General features: G+C 44.8%; 4 protein-coding genes across 15 annotated transcripts; 2 read left to right on the forward strand and 2 right to left on the reverse strand.

The window, feature by feature from the left end:
- Positions 1-103: 103 nt before the first annotated feature.
- LOC147192828 (G protein-coupled receptor 4-like) lies at positions 104-8,451 on the forward strand. Of its 2 annotated transcripts, XR_015103248.1 has the most exons (5): positions 104-253; positions 573-777; positions 2,866-3,827; positions 8,143-8,208; positions 8,309-8,451. XR_015103248.1 is itself a non-coding variant. In XM_086133496.1 (3 exons), exons 2-3 carry the CDS (start codon positions 691-693, stop codon positions 3,808-3,810), a joined length of 1,032 nt encoding a protein of 343 aa, XP_085989622.1. In that variant the 5' UTR covers positions 104-253; positions 573-690; the 3' UTR covers positions 3,811-4,550. The 2 variants fall into 2 exon arrangements, 1 of the variants encoding a protein (XP_085989622.1); XM_086133496.1 differs by lacking the exons at positions 8,143-8,208; positions 8,309-8,451 and having other exon boundaries at positions 2,866-4,550.
- Positions 4,632-8,784, reverse strand: LOC147192829 (E3 ubiquitin-protein ligase TRIM39). Of its 4 annotated transcripts, none has more exons than XM_086133489.1 (6): positions 8,180-8,784; positions 7,399-7,494; positions 6,112-6,294; positions 5,868-5,890; positions 5,668-5,780; positions 4,632-5,196 (listed from the first exon to the last, which is right to left on the reverse strand). In XM_086133489.1, exons 1-6 carry the CDS (start codon positions 8,765-8,767, stop codon positions 4,655-4,657), a joined length of 1,545 nt encoding a protein of 514 aa, XP_085989615.1. In that variant the 5' UTR covers positions 8,768-8,784; the 3' UTR covers positions 4,632-4,654. The 4 variants fall into 4 exon arrangements, with proteins under 4 accessions (XP_085989615.1, XP_085989614.1, XP_085989617.1 ...); XM_086133488.1 differs by having other exon boundaries at positions 6,112-6,342; XM_086133491.1 differs by having other exon boundaries at positions 5,868-5,935; positions 6,112-6,342.
- A 1,222-nt stretch (positions 8,785-10,006) lies between these two features.
- On the forward strand, positions 10,007-13,466 carry tubb4bl (tubulin, beta 4B class IVb-like). Its single transcript, XM_086133494.1, has 4 exons — positions 10,007-10,211; positions 10,798-10,906; positions 11,270-11,380; positions 11,562-13,466. Exons 1-4 carry the CDS (start codon positions 10,155-10,157, stop codon positions 12,617-12,619), a joined length of 1,335 nt encoding a protein of 444 aa, XP_085989620.1. The 5' UTR covers positions 10,007-10,154; the 3' UTR covers positions 12,620-13,466.
- Positions 13,467-14,607: 1,141 nt separating this feature from the next.
- Positions 14,608-19,352, reverse strand: crb3a (crumbs homolog 3a). Of its 8 annotated transcripts, none has more exons than XM_086133504.1 (4): positions 19,093-19,352; positions 17,506-17,604; positions 15,350-15,393; positions 14,608-15,143 (listed from the first exon to the last, which is right to left on the reverse strand). In XM_086133504.1, the coding sequence occupies exons 2-4, from the start codon at positions 17,588-17,590 to the stop codon at positions 14,931-14,933; spliced, it is 342 nt and encodes a 113-aa protein (XP_085989630.1). In that variant the 5' UTR covers positions 17,591-17,604; positions 19,093-19,352; the 3' UTR covers positions 14,608-14,930. The 8 variants fall into 8 exon arrangements, with proteins under 8 accessions (XP_085989630.1, XP_085989628.1, XP_085989626.1 ...); XM_086133502.1 differs by having other exon boundaries at positions 17,506-17,654; positions 19,093-19,350; XM_086133500.1 differs by having other exon boundaries at positions 17,457-17,604; positions 19,093-19,342.
- Positions 19,353-19,880: the final 528 nt, after the last annotated feature.

Genomic DNA, 19,880 nt, shown 5'->3' on the forward strand with positions numbered 1-19,880 from the left:
TTCAATGTGACAGCCCTACTTTGGATTGTTTTTTTTCCCTGTTGGTTGCGTACCCCCCCCCCCCCCCCTTAACTCAACATGTTTGTGTCTTATAATTTCAGAGCCTCCTTTTTACAATAGCAAAGAAAACAGAAGAGTGAGAATCCCATGAGACTGCGGTTCCACATGGCAACCCCAGGAGATCCCAGAAAATTGCTATGGATTTACCTCTGGACCAAAACAATATTCTACGTCCATTATTTCCTTTACAGATGTGAGTCAATATGAGCATAAAGTGCCTTTTGATAAATTCACTGAAAGTGGTCAATTTTCGTGTAAACAGCAAAATATGTCAGCTGGTGGACAATGACAGGGTGGGCATTTTTGATAGTTAGCTTTTATGACCTGAGCAACATGATTCGGTTAGCAAGTGGATTGTGTACTATGTAACAAATATTTTGACTTTCTGAAAAAAAAAGTTCCTTCAATTGATGTTTCACGTTGACAGAGTCGACGGGAACTTTGACAACATCCAACAACACTTAATAGGAAAAGTATGCAAATATTTATCCTGCAACTCTGTTTTGTTTCAGCCTTTATTGAAGAAAGACAAAAACGGTGGTGGTGAATATGTCACGGAATAAACAATTTGAGGACCACAAGATGATATAAACCTCCAGGAGAACCTCCCCTTCGGGTCACCTTTTATAAATGGAAGAAAGCCCAACTCACTCGAACACAGTTTTGACTGAGGCCGCGTCCATCCTGCTATTCCGAAAACAGCTTTATTTCACATTGGTGAGTAACAACAAATGAACAAAATTAAGTTTTGCAGATTTGTGCACTTGTTTTTTTTTTTTTTTGTAGTTGAGATTAATTCAAATAATACGTCTCTATTTTGCCAATAATTTAACATTTTCATTGCTTTTATGTAAATTTTCAGGATATATTAATCATATTTATTTAAATGTTTATTACGAAGACAAATACGTTAATATGACACCCTTATGTTCATCACTAATAGGTACATGGTTTTCTCCTGCATTAATGTTCAAATAAATGAAATACGTTCCTAGTCATATTGCGCTAATCTACAGTACATTACCAATGTAATATTTCTCTTAATTTATTGAGGATAAAAATGTATAAATATTCCTCAAACTCTCTGGGAGTTTGAGGAATATTTATACATTTTTAGAGAAGTTGGTTACCTAGCTATACTTAACTAGCGTGTATAGATTCCACACTGCTTGCACATAAGTCAGGCGAGTGTTCTATTACACCATCAGCGAATATATATAAATCTGTTTATGGACATTTGGGGTTGAAAATTTGGTGAAACTTTTTTTTCCCCGACTTAAAATATTCTTTTTTGAAGAAAAAAAAGGCAAAGACACACTTGGGTAAACTAAAACGTTATTAAATTGGAGAAAGAAAGGGAATTACAGGACCAAGTATGCATATTTTAAAAATTAACATTTCTTGATATGTTTTTCATTTTCTTTTTCATATAAAACTATGAAGGCTCATAATCATTGAATATGGTATGCCCCAAAAAAATAAATCAAGAAATTTTGGTGGATGTTTTTAATTTTTTTTCATGTAAAACCACAATTGATTTCACGTTGCATCTCTGGAGACGATCTTGTCGGCATGATTAGTCTCATGAGAGGACCCGAGGGAACACAATCCGCAGAAGGAACAGGTTGTCCTGAATGGCCACACAAGGATCAATCGTTGCCTCCGGTGGCTTACACAAACACATCACATTTCTTTAAAAAAAAACAACAACAACAAAAAAAAACATCAGTCTCGGTAGTCCCCCCCCCCCTCTCAAAAAATAAAAGAAATAAAAACACAAACAGAAAAGGCATCCATAAGACTCCACGTTTAAAAAAAAAAAAAAAAAAAAGGTTCGGGTCCATCCATAAGCTGGTAAAGCATGCAATTAATGTGCCGACTGTTGTCCTTATATTCATGTTAAAATGGGCGTAGCTTGGAGCGGGAGCCCTCCCGGGTAATGGCGATGGCCCCGAAAACAGAGGCCTGGGGTCCCAGAGGAGGCTCCGCAAAGTCACAATAACAAGATAACAGCTTGAGGAGAAGAAGAAGCCCTGATGGGGTTTGGAACGTGTTTACGCGAAGCGAGAGATCGATTTAAAGTGAACCTGCACTATATTGCGGTTCATCATTCGTGCCACTGCAACATATTAACCAATCAATTCATGTTAAATGGCAATCAGCACACACATGCCATCATTTAAAGTGCCTCTGGTTAGCCCCAGATAAAGTTCAGCTGCTTCAATAGGATCTTAGGATTTTTTTTTTTCCTTTCTAGCAGAAGCCCGAGAGTTTTGCCATAACACTGACTGCTGTTTGGAACTTCGGAAATCTCTCCACCGTGACTAAGCCCCCCACCTCCCCGCAGGCGAGGTGGAGGGAATTATGAAGAGTTCCAAATAACAGCCTGAAGGTTTTGTGCTCGCGCCGGCTGGTATTTGAACCGTTCATTAATCCCTCCACCTTGTCTATGGCCCCACTTCCCTTAGACAAGGTGGAGAAAAATATGAATCGTTCCAAATAACAGCCTGAAAGTGTTCTGCTAGCAGTGATTGGTATTTGTAACCGTTCATAATTCCTTCCAACTTAACTATGGTCAAGATGGGGGCAACTATGAGCAGTACAAAATATCAGACACTGTTCCCACACAATCTTCAGGCTTCTGCTCGCAGCCCCAAAAATGTCTGAACTTTATTTGGGCTTCATCGGAGGCCATTTAAACGGTAGCAGCAATTTACATTGTTACATCCAGAAATCTCGTATTTGAACTGGGGTGTGTTGACTTTTTCAATTTCCCCGTACAATCGCACTCTTCTGCCGTCATAGTGCGCCGGCATGGCCGCCAACACATCCTGGCCGGCGAACGCGACGGCGCGGGACAACGGCACGAGCAAAGCTTTCAGCGTGTTCGACGGTTGCGACTCGCAAGTGGAGGGCATCCTGTTCGATCTGACGCTGCAGTGCATCAACGTGGTGGTGGGCATCCCCGCCAACTTGCTGGTCATCGCCTTGCTGGCGCGCAACCGCAAGGAGCCGGCCACATCCGACATCTACCTGGGCTCGCTGGCCTTCATGGACGCCTATTTCGGTTCCATGACGCCCGTCAGCTTCCTCAACCTCTACCACTGGCAGAGCAAGGAGGTGTGGTCCGCTCTCAAGTTCTCCTACGGGGTGAAGGACACCAGCGGGCCTCTGTTCCTCTCCTGCATCTGCCTGGATCGCTTTTTGGCCGTCGTCTTCCCGCTGGTGTTCGGCCGGCTCAAGCGCGTCGAGTACCGGCTGAGTCTGTCCGTGTTGGTCTTCGGCCTCACCTTCGCCTACTCCGCCGCCAAGGTGGTGGGCGGCCTTCCCGACTTCGAGAAGGTGTTCACCGGTGAGATCCTGGCCACGTTCACCTGGATGGTGGTGTGCAACGCCAGCATCCTGTGGGCTCTGAAGAAGTCGGGCGGCGTCGGGAAGGACGACATGCGGCCCATGAAGAGGAAGGCGTTTAAGATCGTGCTGTCCATCCTTTGCATCGTCGTCGTCAACTACCTGCCCCCCGTGGCCCTGTTCCCCTTCGAGGATTACTACTCGCCCGATGTTTTCCGCTGCTACGTGCAGCCCGTCGGCTTTGCCTTCCTCAACATCAGCAGCACCATCCAGCCTCTGGTCTACCTGTCTCGCCTGGACAAGGTCCCCTTCCTGTCAGACGCCTGTGCCCGCAAGTGGCGCCCCCGCATCGCCAAGAAGAAAGAGAAAATAACACCTGCGCGAGAGCCGTCTGGCTAAGGGAAGAACGCTTTCAAGTAGGGCCCTCGTTTTTCTCGCTTTGAAGTCACCTATACAGAGGATGTAAAGTCGACACACCCCTGATCAAATGCCAGTTTTGGGGGATAGAAAAAAAATGGGGCCAAGATAAAAAAAACAAACTTTTAACTCATTCACTCCCAATGACGTTTTTAAACGTCTTTTCAAACTTGATCTAGAATTGGCTGGTACTGAATGAGTTAAACACTCCTGTTTGTGTCAGATTCCGTCGAACAGTGCACTAGGTAAGCAAAGCTGCATTGTGTTTTGTGCGTAATGTGTGTTTTGATAAGTTACATCTCTCCAATAAAAGACAATTCGATACTCATCTACTTTAAAGTGGAACAATTCAGCTCGATTTGGTGATCTCCCATCTTTCAACTCAAAACGGATTTTCCGATTCAAATCTTTTTTTTTTTTGTTACACCCCTACACGCAAGCCAACTGTGTGACTCATGCCAGAATCCCAAATTCCTCATGCAGGGCTTTAACCCCCCCCCCCCAAAAAAAAACGTATGCATCGCACTTTTAGTCAATCAGTGTATATCTCGTTCACTCCCAAAGACGTTTATAAACATCTTTTCAGACTTGGTCCAGAATTGGCTGGTACTGGATGAGATATTAACCCTTTCATGCACCCTGTAACCAGAGAACATGATAAGCTGTCCGTTGTAGTAACCGCTGTCCCTGAAAGGATTACATTTAAATAAATTTAAACCTACTTTCGCGTCTACTTGATGCCGCCTCAAAAATTGTGGTCACATTTCAAATTGTGGAATTGAAGTAGAATAAGAGAGGCTCTCTACGAGATGTTCCGATGGAGTTTTTATTGCCTCAGCTTGGTGACGAGCACCCTCTCCGGAAGGATTCTCAACGGATGGCTACTCTGCGTGTAAAAGTACGGCAGCAGCGTTTGGCTAAATGTTTGCTCGTACACGTGAATCGGCGAGTCGTCGTCGTCGTCATCCCAAAACATCACGGCGCCTTTGTCATAATCCACGTGGACTTTGATTCGCTCCGGCACCCTGGACACTTCCAGCGGCGTCGGTGGTGAAGTCATGGCCTTGACTTGGCCGTCCCGGAAGCACAGAGTCCAGAAGCCGTTTTCGGGCCTGGCGTTGACCTCAGAGTTCCTCGGGATGGACGAGGAGACCACGCCCAGAAGCCAGTCCCGGTTACTTCCCGTCTGCACCACCCAGCGGTGGCTTCCCGAGCCCAGCGCCGTGGCGCCCACCACCTCGGCGCTGATGTGGAAGCGCTCTGGGTTGTCGGGGCAACAGTTCATCCGGTCGCTGTAGTGACAGGAAGTGAGGTCGTCCGACAGGATGAGGCAAGGGTGCGCTGTGTTCGGGTCCAAGGTCACGGGGGCTGAAAGCCAGGAAATTAGACGGATGGCTCTTTCTACGCAGGCACGCGCGCCCCCACACGCACACACATTCCCAAGAAATACCAAAAAAAATCCCTCACTCCTGACACACAAATTCTCACTCCCATCCCGTTTCTCACACACACACACACACACTCCCCCCACACACGTTCTGAAATCATAAAAACACACATGCACACACACGCATGCTCTTTCGACAGACGCACACAAATATACCCCCCACACACACACACCTCTGACACACACAAATTCTCCCTCCCAACCTGTCACATACGTGCCCTTATTCTCCATACACACGAACACACACACACTCACTCCCTCCCATGTCATCACACACACGCAATCAACACAATTATACACACGCACGCACGCACACACAAATTCTCACTCCATCCCATCACACACGTGCACTTATCCCCCCCCACACACACACATACTCCAGACACACTTACTATAATCAATATGTTCCAGCATTTTCTCCCACACTCTGTACTTGAGATTGGAGACATGGTTGGTCACGTCGAGAAGGGCGCTGCACATGTTGTCGGAGCCCAATGTTGCGTTTCTGTTGTCACCACACACACACACTCACTTACGGTCCAGTGACCATATGTCAACAATTACGTTGGAGCCATTGCAAATGATTCCGTACCTGTCCTCGTGATCTTTAAACTTCTGTGAAAAGAAAAGCAAGCGAATCTCAAACAGCATTTTAAAATGCTCTGTAATAATAATTCATGGGATCTTCACATTCAGGAGTTTTTTTCTTTTATCCATGTTGTGTAATTTTTATTTGTAGTGTTTCATCGTTCTTATTTTCATGAAAAAAACAAAACATTTTGACTCCCAACACAACTGCGTGACCGCTCGCCTCTCAGCACTCTCAAACTACTGACCTTCAACAAGACCATGTCATCTTCCTTCAGGAGCTGGCGCACGGCGCCGACGCTCTCGGCCAGAGACATCACCTCGGCCGACAACTCCTTCATCTTGTCGTTCATGTTCGCCATCTTCTCCTCTTCCTCCCGCTTGACCGCCGCCAGCCGGGCCTCCTCCTCCCGGTTCAGCATTTGACGGAGCTGCTCAAATTGACCGCGGATTAAACGTCGAGTCTCGACTGCCTGCTCCTAGAAGGGAAGATCCCTCAGTCAGACGGTCTCTCAACAGTTTTTAGCAGTGGTTAGCAGAAAGGTCCAGCAATTAAACCTTTTTTGTACTGTCAAAGGAAAGGATAAAGATAAATATTTTTTGTCCCACAACAAGGGGAAAAGGCGAAATAATCTCTCTCTACTATGGCTTCTCACTAGTTCATTCAACTACATATTGCCCCTAAAGCATATCATGCTAGCATAATGCTAACACATGGGCTAAGGAATAACCTCTAAAATAACCCTTTCAGAAACAGACATTTGAGCATAAATGGTGCCTCAACGTGTAGACGGTATTTTTACAAAAATACTCACAGGAATGTATTCCTTATCCTGGACAAAAAAAAACTAAAAACTGGAGTTTCGGGAGTGCGTTGCAATAGTTGTGAAAGTCTTCTCCGTTTGTAGCTTCATGAATGTGTTATACTGCCCCCCGGTGGCCAAGTCGCAACAGCAAAGGAAGTCGCAATGAATTACGATACGAAAACTTTTATTATGACGCACAAACATTCTATGGAATTACGTTCTTACTATAAGTCTCGATGAAATAAAACATAAAATGCCCTTTTTTTCTTTCATTTCATTTTAATCCATTCCTAAAAGTCGAATATTGCGATTTTTGTCTTGTTTCTCTGGGCTGCACTGCTTCCAAAATGTGTATGTGGTTGTTTTTGGACCAGTGAAATTTCACCCTCCGTGTTGCTATGTCAACGTAATTGGCCCGGTGCCTCCAGAATCAGTAATGCTGGCCCATTTCTGCTTCAGCTATATTAGTACTCTTACTGTTTCTTTTATTGTAGATTTCAAATTCCGAAGCATTTTTTTTTTTGTTGTCCAGAATTGATGGTTCCTCTAATAGTGGTATTAAAAAAAGGATCGATTACCAGGTGTCAAACCGTCCGTTGCTGTTTGTTTATTAAATTAATCTATTAACTCATTCACTCCCAAAGACGTTTTTAAACATCTTTTCAGACTTAGTCTAGAATTGGCTGATACTGAATGAGTTATTTATTTATTTTAATGAAAGCGACTCACTTTGATGTGCTTGAACATGTCGGCGGAGGCCCCGTGGATCGTCTTCAATTTGTCCAGTTTGTCTTGCAGACTCTTGAGGGATTCGTTTAGTTTATCCTGGAAAGTCGAACGGAGAGAAATGCGCTAGTATACGTCGTCAATGTTTGGACCAGTTGGAACTTTTTTCACCGCTGCGGTCGTAGTAATGGACAGACTTGAAGAGCAGCATTCTACATGGAGGTGTTTACCTGGTTAATGCAAGTTTAAAAAAAACAAAGACAGGACAAGCAGAAGAACTGATTGATTGACGAAGAATTATTTATTTTGTATAGATTGCGACCTCAAAATAACTGTGACGTGTCCGTTTTCAGAATCAACCCTTTCATGCTCCCTTTAACATGATAAGCTGTCCACTGTAGTAACCGCTCCTCTATTTGAAGCCCAAATAGAGTTTTTCTGGTTGTTTTTTTCTGGCTTTTCTTTTTTTTTTTTACCTTCTAGCAGATGCCTAAAGGTTTTATGTTAAAACACTAAATGCTATTTTGCAGTGACGGCCTAAAAGATGAGAAAAGTTTCATTGGACCGTCGGAAAATCTCCACGTGGGAAAATGTGTGATGATTAAACAAAAACCTGGCATTTGAACAGAGGTGTGTAGACTTTTTATATCTGCTGCATATATATTTCATATACAGTAAAATTCTTGACTGCAGAAACTTGCCCCTCCTGATTTTTGTTGTTGTTTTTAATTTCTCTTCTTCTAAAAGTGCAACCAAGGCAGAGGTTTACATCCCGCCGCCCTACCTTGCAGTCGGTCGCTGCCTCCTCGACAGGTGAGCACTTGTGGTCCTTGTGCGCCTTGGAGCATTGGCACACCACGCAAATGGGCTCCTTGTCCTCCAAACAGAAGAGCTTATACTTCTCTCTGTGCAGGGGACACATCAACCTCTCCTCCACCGCTTCCACCTCCCTGCGGGAGACTACGGCCTCGCAGATGTTCTTCAGGGCCAGGTTGGGAAAGTGGCTTGACTTGGAAGTCTTCTTCCGACACACGGGACACTCGCGGAGGCGCGCGTCCCAGCAGCGCTCCTGACATCTCCTGCAGAAGCTGTGGCTGCAAGACAGCACCACCGGGTCGGAGAAGATTTCATGGCAGATGGGGCATGTGAGGTCCTCCTCCGGAAGCGACATGGTCCAAGAAGTAAGCCTTTTAAAAAGCTCTTTGAGATTCTCACATGATTCCCCCAGATTAGTGTGCGTGTGGGAGAATTGCCCCCAAAAGTTGTATCCTGCTGGGTTGCAAAGAGGCTTGTGTGGGTGTCGCTGAGGGACGCAGTCAGACGACAATACAAAAAATGTGGCTGTGCTGAGAAGCAGGAAGTTGAGCGCCATTGGCCGGCTGCTGGCTGGTTACTTTGCACAACGGAGGAATGCAATCATGCAGGATGTCAATGCTTTCAGGCGTCGTCTTGTTGCTGTTAGCAGAACCGACACACCACTTTAGCAATTATTCACCCTTTTTAATTCATTACAGTCACTTACAAAACAAAAGTTTGGCTGCTAAGAGAACCACCGAGAACCAGAGCGGGCTAACACAATTTTTATTTTTTTAACCAAGTTCTGTGATTAAATAGAAAAGGCAGTGATGAGTGACTCCCAACTGAGGACAGTCAAATATACACCCCCACTAGTCTAAACATGGAATTCTAATTAATATTTAGTTTGTGTAATATGACTTAAAGCACCAAAATCCACCAAGCCATATCATTTTCAGTAGAGAGCAAGTAGCAAAATGGCCGCCATATTCCACAAAGACAATATTAATCAGAACAACGTGTTTAGAATAGTGGGGGCGCATAAAACATATGGTAAAGAACATTTTTAACTGTACTTCCCCATTATCAACTCAAAGCAATAACAAGCCTTCTGGTCTGCAACACTCAGACGAGTTGAGGTGAAATTGGCGTAACATAGCTTGTGAAAAGTCAGGCCTTCAAAATTAAAGCATGCCAGTGTAATAAAAGTTTCACTTCACTTTTTTTGGACACTTTGACATTTAGCAGTCACCCCCAAACTATTTTGTGCTAGTCTTTTGAGTGCTACTGCTAAATAAGCCAACAAGTAGCCAAAGTGTGGTGAAACTGTGTAACTTGTTATTCTGTGAGCTTTTATTTAGAAGGTCTGACATTGGGCAGAAAGCAAAGGCCAGTATGGAGCAAAATTGAGAGCCTACAAACACAATCAAAGCCTTCTAACTTTTAGCGGCAGTAGTTCACACACTATACTATGCGGATGTGGCGCATGGACACATGCAGAGAGAAAAGTGCAATCAAGTAAGTGCTGCTGATCAGATGTACCGTTAAAGCTAATCGTTGCATCCAACAAAACTCAATGCAGCTCTGTTTGCCTTGCAAAACAACCACTGGCTGATTTAACCTCATCAAACAAATAGTCAGAAATGATATAAAACAACAAGAAAGGGGAAATAAGATGGCTTTGGGAGAGTGCGTGAGAAGACAACGAACGCATCTCACAGCGTCGCACCCGATTTTGCACTTCCTCGGCCCCGCCCCCTTGTCCCCCGCTCTTTGGTTGCCATGACGATGACGTCATCTTGCACCACCGCTTCAGTCCAGTAGAAGCGTTCCGAAAGGGAGGAGGCGCATCCATCTCGTCAGAGAAACAGCCGTCGTTTGTGCAGCAGGAGCCATCGTCGCTTCTCTCCGTCTCCTTCTTCTTTTTCTCGAACCATCCAACGTCCCCTCATCCGCATCCAAAAATGCGTGAAATTGTGCACCTGCAAGCCGGCCAGTGTGGGAACCAGATCGGTGCCAAGGTAATCTTCCTGCTGTCACGTTTCAGGCTATTTTTGTACGTGCACAGATTAGTGCGTGCGTGCCTTCATTCATTGGCATAAGCGCCCCAGCCGATGGCGAACCCATCCTCTCAGAATGTTCCAGAAGGAAGATTTTGCAGGCATTTTGCACCTGAATGAGCCCCCCCCCCCCCCCCACCCCCGCATCATTTTGCTTGATCAAAAAAAATGCGTTTTTGTGCAGGGCCGGTTTTGTCAGTCACGGGGTGGAGTGCTCCCCCCCCCCCCCCCCCCCCGCGCATTTGCTGACCTAGTTGCACTCCACTAAAATCTTTTGTATTTAAATCACGCAGACCTGCACGCGCGCACACACACACACACAGTTTATTATTATATATTTTCATTGCACGTTAAAATGTACAAGATGCTGCTTCTTCTTTCTGGGTGGCATGACAATATAATTATGCAATGCAATGAATGGAAAATCAAACTGTGACTTAACACATATTTGCACAGTTTCGAGCTTCATCTCTTAATCTTTCTTTTGAGCACATTAATTCTTCAGATGCATCGTCATCTGTCGTTGGTTTTTTGTTTCCCCTCACAGTTCTGGGAGGTGATCAGTGACGAGCACGGCATCGATCCCACCGGAACGTACCATGGCGATAGCGACCTGCAGCTGGACAGGATCAGCGTCTACTACAACGAGGCCACGGGTAAGCTAGGCTTCTTTCTTTTTTTATGCGTTATTGAATAAATGATAAAGGACACAGACAAAAAGCCGTGAAATGCACCGCTTGATCAATAATTAATCAATGTCTTTGTGTAGACCATGTTAGTCATAATTTTTCATCTCACATTTTGAACTGCCATTCTCTGCTCTCATGCAACATACAAACGACAAAATGAGAGCACACGCAAGGAGCTGCGTGAAGTCCAAAAAAACTCTGGAGTCATATTCCTGACGTCACTCCTGAGACCACACCCCTTAGAGGCACACGGGCACCAAGTTGTTGCTGGGACTTGAGGCTTCTCCCAATATACTGTCATTCCACTTCATAAATTCTGTTTTTTCCCAGGTGGGAAGTATGTTCCCCGCGCCATCCTGGTGGATCTGGAGCCAGGGACCATGGATTCTGTCAGGTCTGGTCCCTTCGGTCAGATCTTCAGACCTGACAACTTTGTCTTTGGTAGGTCACAGTCACAAAGTCCTCTTTGGTAGGGTTAGGTTTGACAAAGCCAGTCATGGGGCCCTCCTCATTTGTGGACTGATTTTTTTTCATAATTTTTAAATGAGACGGTTGGAGGTCTCTGGAAATCTCACATGACCAAATAGAAAATCCTTGTTGCTGAATGCGCGTTCTTTTCCAGGTCAGAGCGGAGCCGGCAACAACTGGGCCAAGGGCCACTACACGGAGGGAGCTGAGCTGGTAGACTCGGTCATGGATGTGGTGAGGAAAGAGGCGGAGAGCTGCGACTGCCTGCAGGGCTTTCAGCTCACGCACTCCCTGGGCGGCGGCACCGGCTCCGGCATGGGCACGCTGCTCATCAGCAAGATCCGCGAAGAGTACCCGGACCGCATCATGAACACCTTCAGCGTGGTTCCCTCCCCCAAGGTGTCCGACACGGTGGTGGAGCCATACAACGCCACTCTGTCGGTGCACCAGCTGGTGGAGAACACGGACGAGACGTACTGCATTGACAACGAGGCTCTGTACGACATCTGCTTCCGCACGCTGAAGTTGACCACGCCCACTTACGGAGATCTCAACCACCTGGTGTCGGCCACCATGAGCGGGGTCACGACCTGCTTGCGTTTCCCCGGCCAACTCAACGCCGACCTGCGCAAACTGGCCGTCAACATGGTGCCCTTCCCCCGCCTGCACTTCTTCATGCCGGGTTTCGCTCCCCTCACCAGCAGGGGGAGCCAGCAGTACCGCGCCCTCTCCGTACCCGAGCTCACCCAGCAGATGTTCGACGCCAAGAACATGATGGCGGCGTGCGACCCGCGCCACGGCCGCTATTTAACCGTCGCCGCCGTGTTCCGCGGCCGCATGTCCATGAAGGAGGTGGACGAGCAGATGCTGAACGTGCAGAACAAGAACAGCAGCTACTTCGTGGAATGGATCCCCAACAACGTGAAGACGGCCGTGTGCGACATCCCGCCGCGCGGCCTCAAGATGGCCGCCACCTTCATCGGCAACAGCACGGCCATCCAGGAGCTATTCAAGCGCATCTCGGAGCAGTTCACCGCCATGTTCCGCCGCAAGGCTTTCCTCCACTGGTACACGGGCGAGGGCATGGACGAGATGGAGTTCACCGAGGCCGAGAGCAACATGAACGACCTGGTGTCCGAGTACCAGCAGTACCAGGACGCCACCGCCGAGGAGGGCGAGTTCGAAGAGGAGGGCGAGGAAGAGGGGGCCTAAAAACCTCCCGAACCCCTGCACCAAAACCAACCACCATTAAATAACCATTTCACTTCGGCCTTCCATCTTAGCTCCACCTTGCGCCGGCGTGTTTTTAGACGTTCGCTGTGTTCGGAATCATTCACGTATTCAGTACTGCCTAATCATAGCGATTTCTATATACAATCTTAAATCTGCCCGCTTAAATGTAAAATTGAAAACCCAGCGCTGGGTCCAAAAGACGCCATCCGATGTTGGGTTATTTATAACCCAGCGCATTGGGTTGAGGATTTGACTCGGCACATTGAATCAAGATTTTGATTCATCAAGGGGTAAAAAGTATCCACATTGATGAGTTCCAGTTACCAAGAAACTGGTTACCAGGTTCGGTTCGCTGAATAACCGCAAAAGTTGGGTCAACTCTTTTGTAACCCAATTTGGGTTCTTTTTGACGCAACTTTTGATAGAGTGATGTCTTGTTGGTTATGTAGCTCAAAATCGGCTCATATATGCCCAGCTACAATATATATATATATATTAAGATTAAGATATCCTTTATTTGTCCCAGTATATTATTTTTATCTGTGCGGCCTGGTACCAAATGGCCCACGGACCAGTGGTTGGACACCCCTAGTATAGTGCACGATAAAGTGTATAGTGAGTGTTTCCGAACACTGCCATTATATTAGTGACACTAGTGATGGTTTTGCTTGTCTTTTTTTTTTTTTGTTATGCCGTAAAAGCACTGACTCGACCCTCACATTTTCACCACCCCCACACCTGCTCCGCCATTGTTTCCAAGCAAGCGAGTTTTAACTGTGAAGCCTTTATCATTGGAGAAGCATCAAATAAATCACTCTAAAATGTCGCTTTGAGTGTTGCTCTGTCTTTATTGTGTCTTGTGATGCACACTTCAACACATTTTTATTTATCTATCATCTATATTCCCTCCCCCGCTGTGCTAAAATTATGGTTCGACCCACCTCCCTCCTCCCACCTCTGTTTACGCGCAGAGGGCAGTGCTCCCTGTACATTCCTGGAGTGAATTTGTAAGTGTAACATTCCTTAACAGGATATGTGACAAATTTCTTATCTTCGCCCACGTAATACCAACACATTGTTATCAATATCAGACCGCTTTTTTGTTGCATTTACAATTCACTCATGTTGCTCATGCATTTTTTGAAATTGGCTTCATTTTTTTTTTTCCAAGTTAGGAAACGTTACAGATGGTCAAAGAGTAGACCTGCCAGTGTCCTTTTTGATTAGAACGGGAGAAACAAGCATATGCAAAGCGTGTGTGTGTGTGTGTGTACTGGCAGACAGTCAGCCTCATGGAAACAAGCAAACAAGAGCCCAAGTTCAGGTAAAAGTCTGTCCTTCTGAAATTATTTAAATTGGGGCAATGTGTCAGTTTATGTCTCATTTAAATAACTTTTAAGATCCTTTTCTCTTGACTTTTGTCCTTTTTTTTGGGGGGGGGGGGTTGGTAATGCACACGTGCATCCACGAAATTTCACTTCTGCATTTAACCCATCACAGCGAACTCACTGTTGCTGCAGTTCGGGATATTGGTGCCTTGCTCGAGGGCACGGAGGTCTTGTGGCAGGTGTCAATCATAACCACTTGGCTTCAGCTTCCTTGCTGCCAGCCTCATCAGGTACGATTTTCTTGCAGACTTCTTGTGCATGTTTTTTTTGAGTTGCAAGCGCCTCACTACCCCTTAACTCCAACATACAACCCCCTACCCCTGAATCTTTGGTTTCAATTAATCAATTATCCGATTATTCTGAGATATACAAATAAAAAATACATGTAAAATATGTATGTCACAATTTAAAAAAAATAAAACAATTCTCAATGATTTCGGAAATTATAATTGATGTCATTATAAAACTCATGAACAAAATAATAAAATATAAAATTAGTTCTGGTTGTATGTAAAATGGCCCCAATTTCCAGATAATTTCGTAATTTTTCGGAGGATTATTACATTGAAAGACGAGTGGTACAAATACAGCAGATATTTATTGGACAAAGACATAAATTAACTGAAATGATGACTCGGTGACATAAGTCGATCGGATGAAATGTCGTACATGTGTAAACAGCTGTTGAATCGAACCAGAATGGAGTCGTGATGAGCAGTTTGCCGAGGTATTGATTTCATATCACTAAACAAGTTTTAAACCACTTCAGAAAAAAAAAACATTTGGTAGTGAGAAAATACTGACGCTCCTCTTTCATGCGTGCGCAGGAAAATGATTGTAGACCGCTTTGAATGTTTTTTTTTTTTAACAGGGATCCCCCTCACCCTCAAAAAAGGGGCTCCTCAAATGAGTCTTTCCTCCTTGGGGAGTTTGAGGATGTCGGTGGTGGCCACACTGCGAGTGCCGCACTGCTCCTCGGCGCTGGGTCGGTAAGCTCCTTCTGTCTGCCGCTTCTTCTTCACCACACACAGCAGCCAGCCGGCCACTGCCAAGGCGATGATGGCAAGGAGGCCCAGCGTGACGGTGGGGGCCACAATGGCCGCGATGTTAGGGCCCTGGAAGCGGAGAGAAAACACGCAGAAAATGAGAAGGTATGGAAAAAAAGATTTGCGTTCCCAGCCTGTCAACTATAACCCAAGTGGAGCTCATACGCAGAATTGAACGTAGCCAGTCAAAATGCAGAAGAAAGCCGAAACCTCATTTTCCTAAATGGCCTTCACAAGAGTCATGTAGTATTTAAAAAATAAAGGGGTTCACTTACTGTCGCATTTTGAGATCTGAAGTCCCTCGATACAGTGTTATTCCCTGACGAGAGAAAAGTTTTAAAAAATAAGTTAAAGCAAGGGAAATGAAACCATGTAACATTTTTTCCAATAAACAAGTGTGGGAACTGTCGGAATCATCAGAATCATCTTTATTGGCTGTGCAGCTGGTGCAGATAATCGTTGCACCATTTTTGTAGAACAACTTTAGGTGTGCGATTATACAGAAAGTCCTTGAGAGCTTTAAAGCGTCTGATGCGGAATATTGATCAACGGCAATTGTGCAAGTATGCAGAGAGCTGCAATGATCATTGCGGTAATAATGTTCCACGGGGGTGTGCAAAAATGCAAAGAGCCATTTTCGGTTTGAGTTACTGTTTAGGGAGTTAATGGCGAGAGAGAAGAAGCCGTTTGAATGTCTGCTGATTTTGGTGTGCATGGTTTGATCGCGCTTGGCTGAAGTGAGTAGCTGGAAAAGGTGGTGAGCAGGGTGTCAGGGGTCCAGCAGGCATTTCGCGAGAGTGGGTAGGGCACTGCCAATGATTTTTTTTCCGTCGTCCTAACTGTCCGCTGCAATCGTATGTTGTCTTTTTTTGTGGCGGCCCCAAACCAAACTGTGATAGAGGAACACAGGATTGATTGGATGACTGCTGTGTCGAACTGTCTCAGCAACTCCTTGTGGTAAGCCGTGCTTCCTCAGCAGCTTCAGGAAGGACAGTACATCCTCTGCTGGGCCTTTTTCAGGATGGAGTTAATGTTGGCCTCCTACTAAATGTCCTGAGAGGCTGTGATTCCATTAACTAAACAACTAAATTCCTCCATCCATCCATTTACTGATTCGCTTATGCTCACGAGGGTCGCGGGCGTGCTGGAGCCTATCCCAGCTGTCTTTGGACAGTAGGCGGGGGACACCCTGAACTGCTTGCGAGCCAATCGCAGGGGCACACACAGACAAACAACCATTTGCGCTCAGATTCACACCCGGGGGACAATTTAGAATGTAACCTTTAGAAAATAGCACATTTTTTTAACACTCCACAGAGGAAATTCACCAAGTGAGTAAAGCGAGCAGTGTATTGTGCACTCCTGGCATCATTTTATCTCACAACAGAGAGTGCTGCACATTCTGCTCACTTGGGTAAGCACATAAACGTTGCCCGCACTGTTTTCTGGACCTTTTTTTTTTTTAATCCTTGTGAGCGCCCATGTGATGACTCAGTGACATCATGAAACTACACAGGAACCACTTTGAGGAGGAGGAGGTGGGGGAGAAGGAGGAGGAGGCTGAGGAATGTGGAGTGCGTTGCCACCATCCAGTCAGCTGAATCAAACACATGCTGAGGTATGAATTAAAAAAAAAAAAAAACACTACACATCTAAAGTATATCTAATTTGTCTGTTAAGCAGGTGCCGGTTTCTGGTAGAGGGACTTTTGGGAAACTAAAAACAAAACAAAACAAAAAAACATCACCAACTCATGGAGTCAATAATTCACCAGAGCAAATAGTCAGGTTAGCAAGGACAAAAGTGCAACGTGATAAGGGAGCACGGAGGGAGCAGAAACCAAGAAGACGAAGAAGAAATTTAATTATGGGTTGATAAGCTACTGTGTTTTTAAGCCAAATATGCGCCTATCAACTTTTCTCACGAAAATGACCTTTTGCGGAGAAATGCAGTTAGCATGGTAAGCCTAGCATAATGGCTCTCAAACGTTTTACACCAATTAGCACCTAAAAAAAAGGACTTAGCTCTTCAAATACCAGCATCATTACTTAGAATTGAAAAAAAAATTGTGGTATAGGCCAATGAGTTGATCAAAAACAAGACCTAAGTTTTAATCCTGAAAAGTATATTATTGTAAACATGATGTGAGCTACAGCGAGATGTTCACCGCTACTCTATGTGACATTATTCAACTCAATACAACACTGGAATGGAAAAATGAGTTGTGTGTGTGTGCGCGCGTGTGTGTTCCTGTTCCCGTGTTCTTGAACCTCCTACTACGGAGCTGCAAGGCATATGTGCCAACCACTATTCCACCATGCCACACAACTGTTTGGATTACTATTATTTCACATTCAGAGACGCATCAAGCCAGTGACTCACCCCAGGCATGATTAGCGAAGCGCACCAGGAGAAGAAGAACGACCCTCACCAGCACGTGGTTGGACATGTAAGGCCACCGGTCCATTTCTGGAATCGGGCCAGGAGTATGAACATGGACTGGGTCTGGCTGGCATCAACTGGGGTCCATCTGATGACAAACCTTCCCTTTAGAAGTCGAGACCAATGTGCTTCCAATGACTATTTTAAACAGAGACAAGGAACAAGCAGTGAGTCAAGCTGAATCACTGCAAAACCACCAAAGCTAAAATCAGCCTGTTACGGCAGGGCAACCAAGGTCATACTTTATATGGACCACCGTGCAATTTGAAATACAAATGCTAATCTTAAATTATTGTCCACAACTTTGCTTTGCTTTTTTTTTTTTTGTGACAGAAGTGAAAGACTCAACTAATGAATCAACTAAAAGGAATAAAATGGCCTGCAAATAATTGACAATGAAGGCAGAGCAGCAGAAATCATAACATTTTCCTGGCAATACAATACAGTATGGCAGACAATTACTTCAATCTAAAAACAGGCCGTATTAGGCCATTGTACAACATAGTGCCATGTAGCATAACAGCAATAAATGAGTGATTTCTTTGAAAGTGGTTACTGTGACATCGCATAGCTGGAGTGTAGCATTGTGGAAAAAGCAGGATTTAAAAGTGGCGTTCGAAAATCTACACAGCCCTGTTCAAACGTCAGGTTTTTGTCATACAGAAAAATGAGACCAATGGAAATAATTTATAAAAAGCTTATTTCCAACATTAACATGACCTACGTATAACCCGTATAACTCAAATCAAAAATCTTATTGACATATTTTCAAGACTTCTGCGTGGCATGTGCTGTTAGACGTGACTGCAAAAATGTCATGAAAAGCCCACTAGAACATCTGAACTTTTGTGAGGGCTAATCAGAGGTACTTTGAATGGAAGTAGCGGAGTGCTGACTCCCTTTTAACATGAACGATGGATGAATCGTTAATGATGAAACGGCCACATCGCCAGCTATGAGGTGTGCAGACTTACGCAACCACACCAACAGACCCTCACCGTTGTTTACTTTTACTTCCCCTCTCGAAAACAGTTCTTTTTTTTCCCGTTCACATTCAGTGCAGTTCACAGTTGACAAGATACATTAATGGTGGGAAAGGTTTTGAAATGATTTATTTAGGACTCATTTTATCGGCCATATTGTACAATAAACGGCCACATGACGTCAAAGGGGTAAATTCGTCTCTCACTTAGGTGATTAATTCAATCCGGTTTTCCAAATCCAGCGGAAAATGTATATATTTCACAGATTTTTTTCGACACAGCAGTTAATTTACATTCGCGTGAGTCACCCGAAATAGTGCCTTGGTGATTAGCCGTGTGATAACACGCATATTAAACATTAAAATATATGTACATAGAATAAATAGCACGAACCTGGATCACTTGGTCTGTTTTCAAGTTAACGAGGACGAAAGGACTTCGGGGACGTACATCGACACGTTCCAATAGGAATGAAAATAAGAATAATAAGAAGAAACACCTGCTTTCGGAGCGAGCGGTGTGCTCACTCACATCCCCTTTCGGGGAAGCAGTTTGGAGCGTTGATCACGTGACCCCGCTCGGTGTTACATTACCTGAGCGCACCTTCCTCGCTTCCTTCCCCTCGTGCACCAGCACAGATCCTCCTTTGTGCAAAGTCCAATTCAAACGCCGATTAGTGGAGCTCCGCTGCCTCGAGTTACTTGCAACACAAACGCGTCGACTGTCTTACTGAAACCTATTGTGGAATATTACAAAGAATGTTTTTTTGGTCTCTCAACGAGGCATCTTTCTCTGGGTCTATCCTTGTGTGAGCGCTATATTTGACTGAACCTGCTTTTGAACCTCCCCACCTCGCAGCCTCCCTTGTCGTTAACAATTGGGCCGTGTCAAACAGCGCCCTCATCAGGGATATATTCGCCCTACACCATAAAAAAAGTGGTTGGTGACATTCTTGGAATATTTATTGGGATGAAAACCTGCAGCCGAGCAAAATCACTGAGTCCTAATCCGCACCTAATCTCCCCTCACGACAGAAGGAAGGCACAAGAAAATTTAAGGAAAAAAGGGGAAAGTAGGCAGATTTAGGTCGAATCTGTGGGTAGTCAGATGGTGTTGCAATAGGTTATATGGGTAAAAGGATCAAGTATAAGGAAATCAAATGCTTATAAAGCCAATTTAAACATACATGTCCATGTATGTAGAAATATATTTATAACTAAATGATTGATATGTAATAATAAGATTAAAGAAAACATATGAAGAAGAAAAAGGAAAAGGTTTATCCATTTTACATAGATGCGTGCGTGTCCTTGTCCATGGCTTTATATTGCGTATGTTAAGTGTACTTTAGCAGTTGACCACAAGATGGCGTGTCTCGGTT

The sequence above is a fragment of the Hippocampus guttulatus genome, chromosome 16 (assembly GCF_054856545.1).
Source record: "Hippocampus guttulatus isolate MCC_2025c chromosome 16, RoL_Hgut_1.0, whole genome shotgun sequence".
Lineage (NCBI taxonomy): Eukaryota > Metazoa > Chordata > Actinopteri > Syngnathiformes > Syngnathidae > Hippocampus > Hippocampus guttulatus.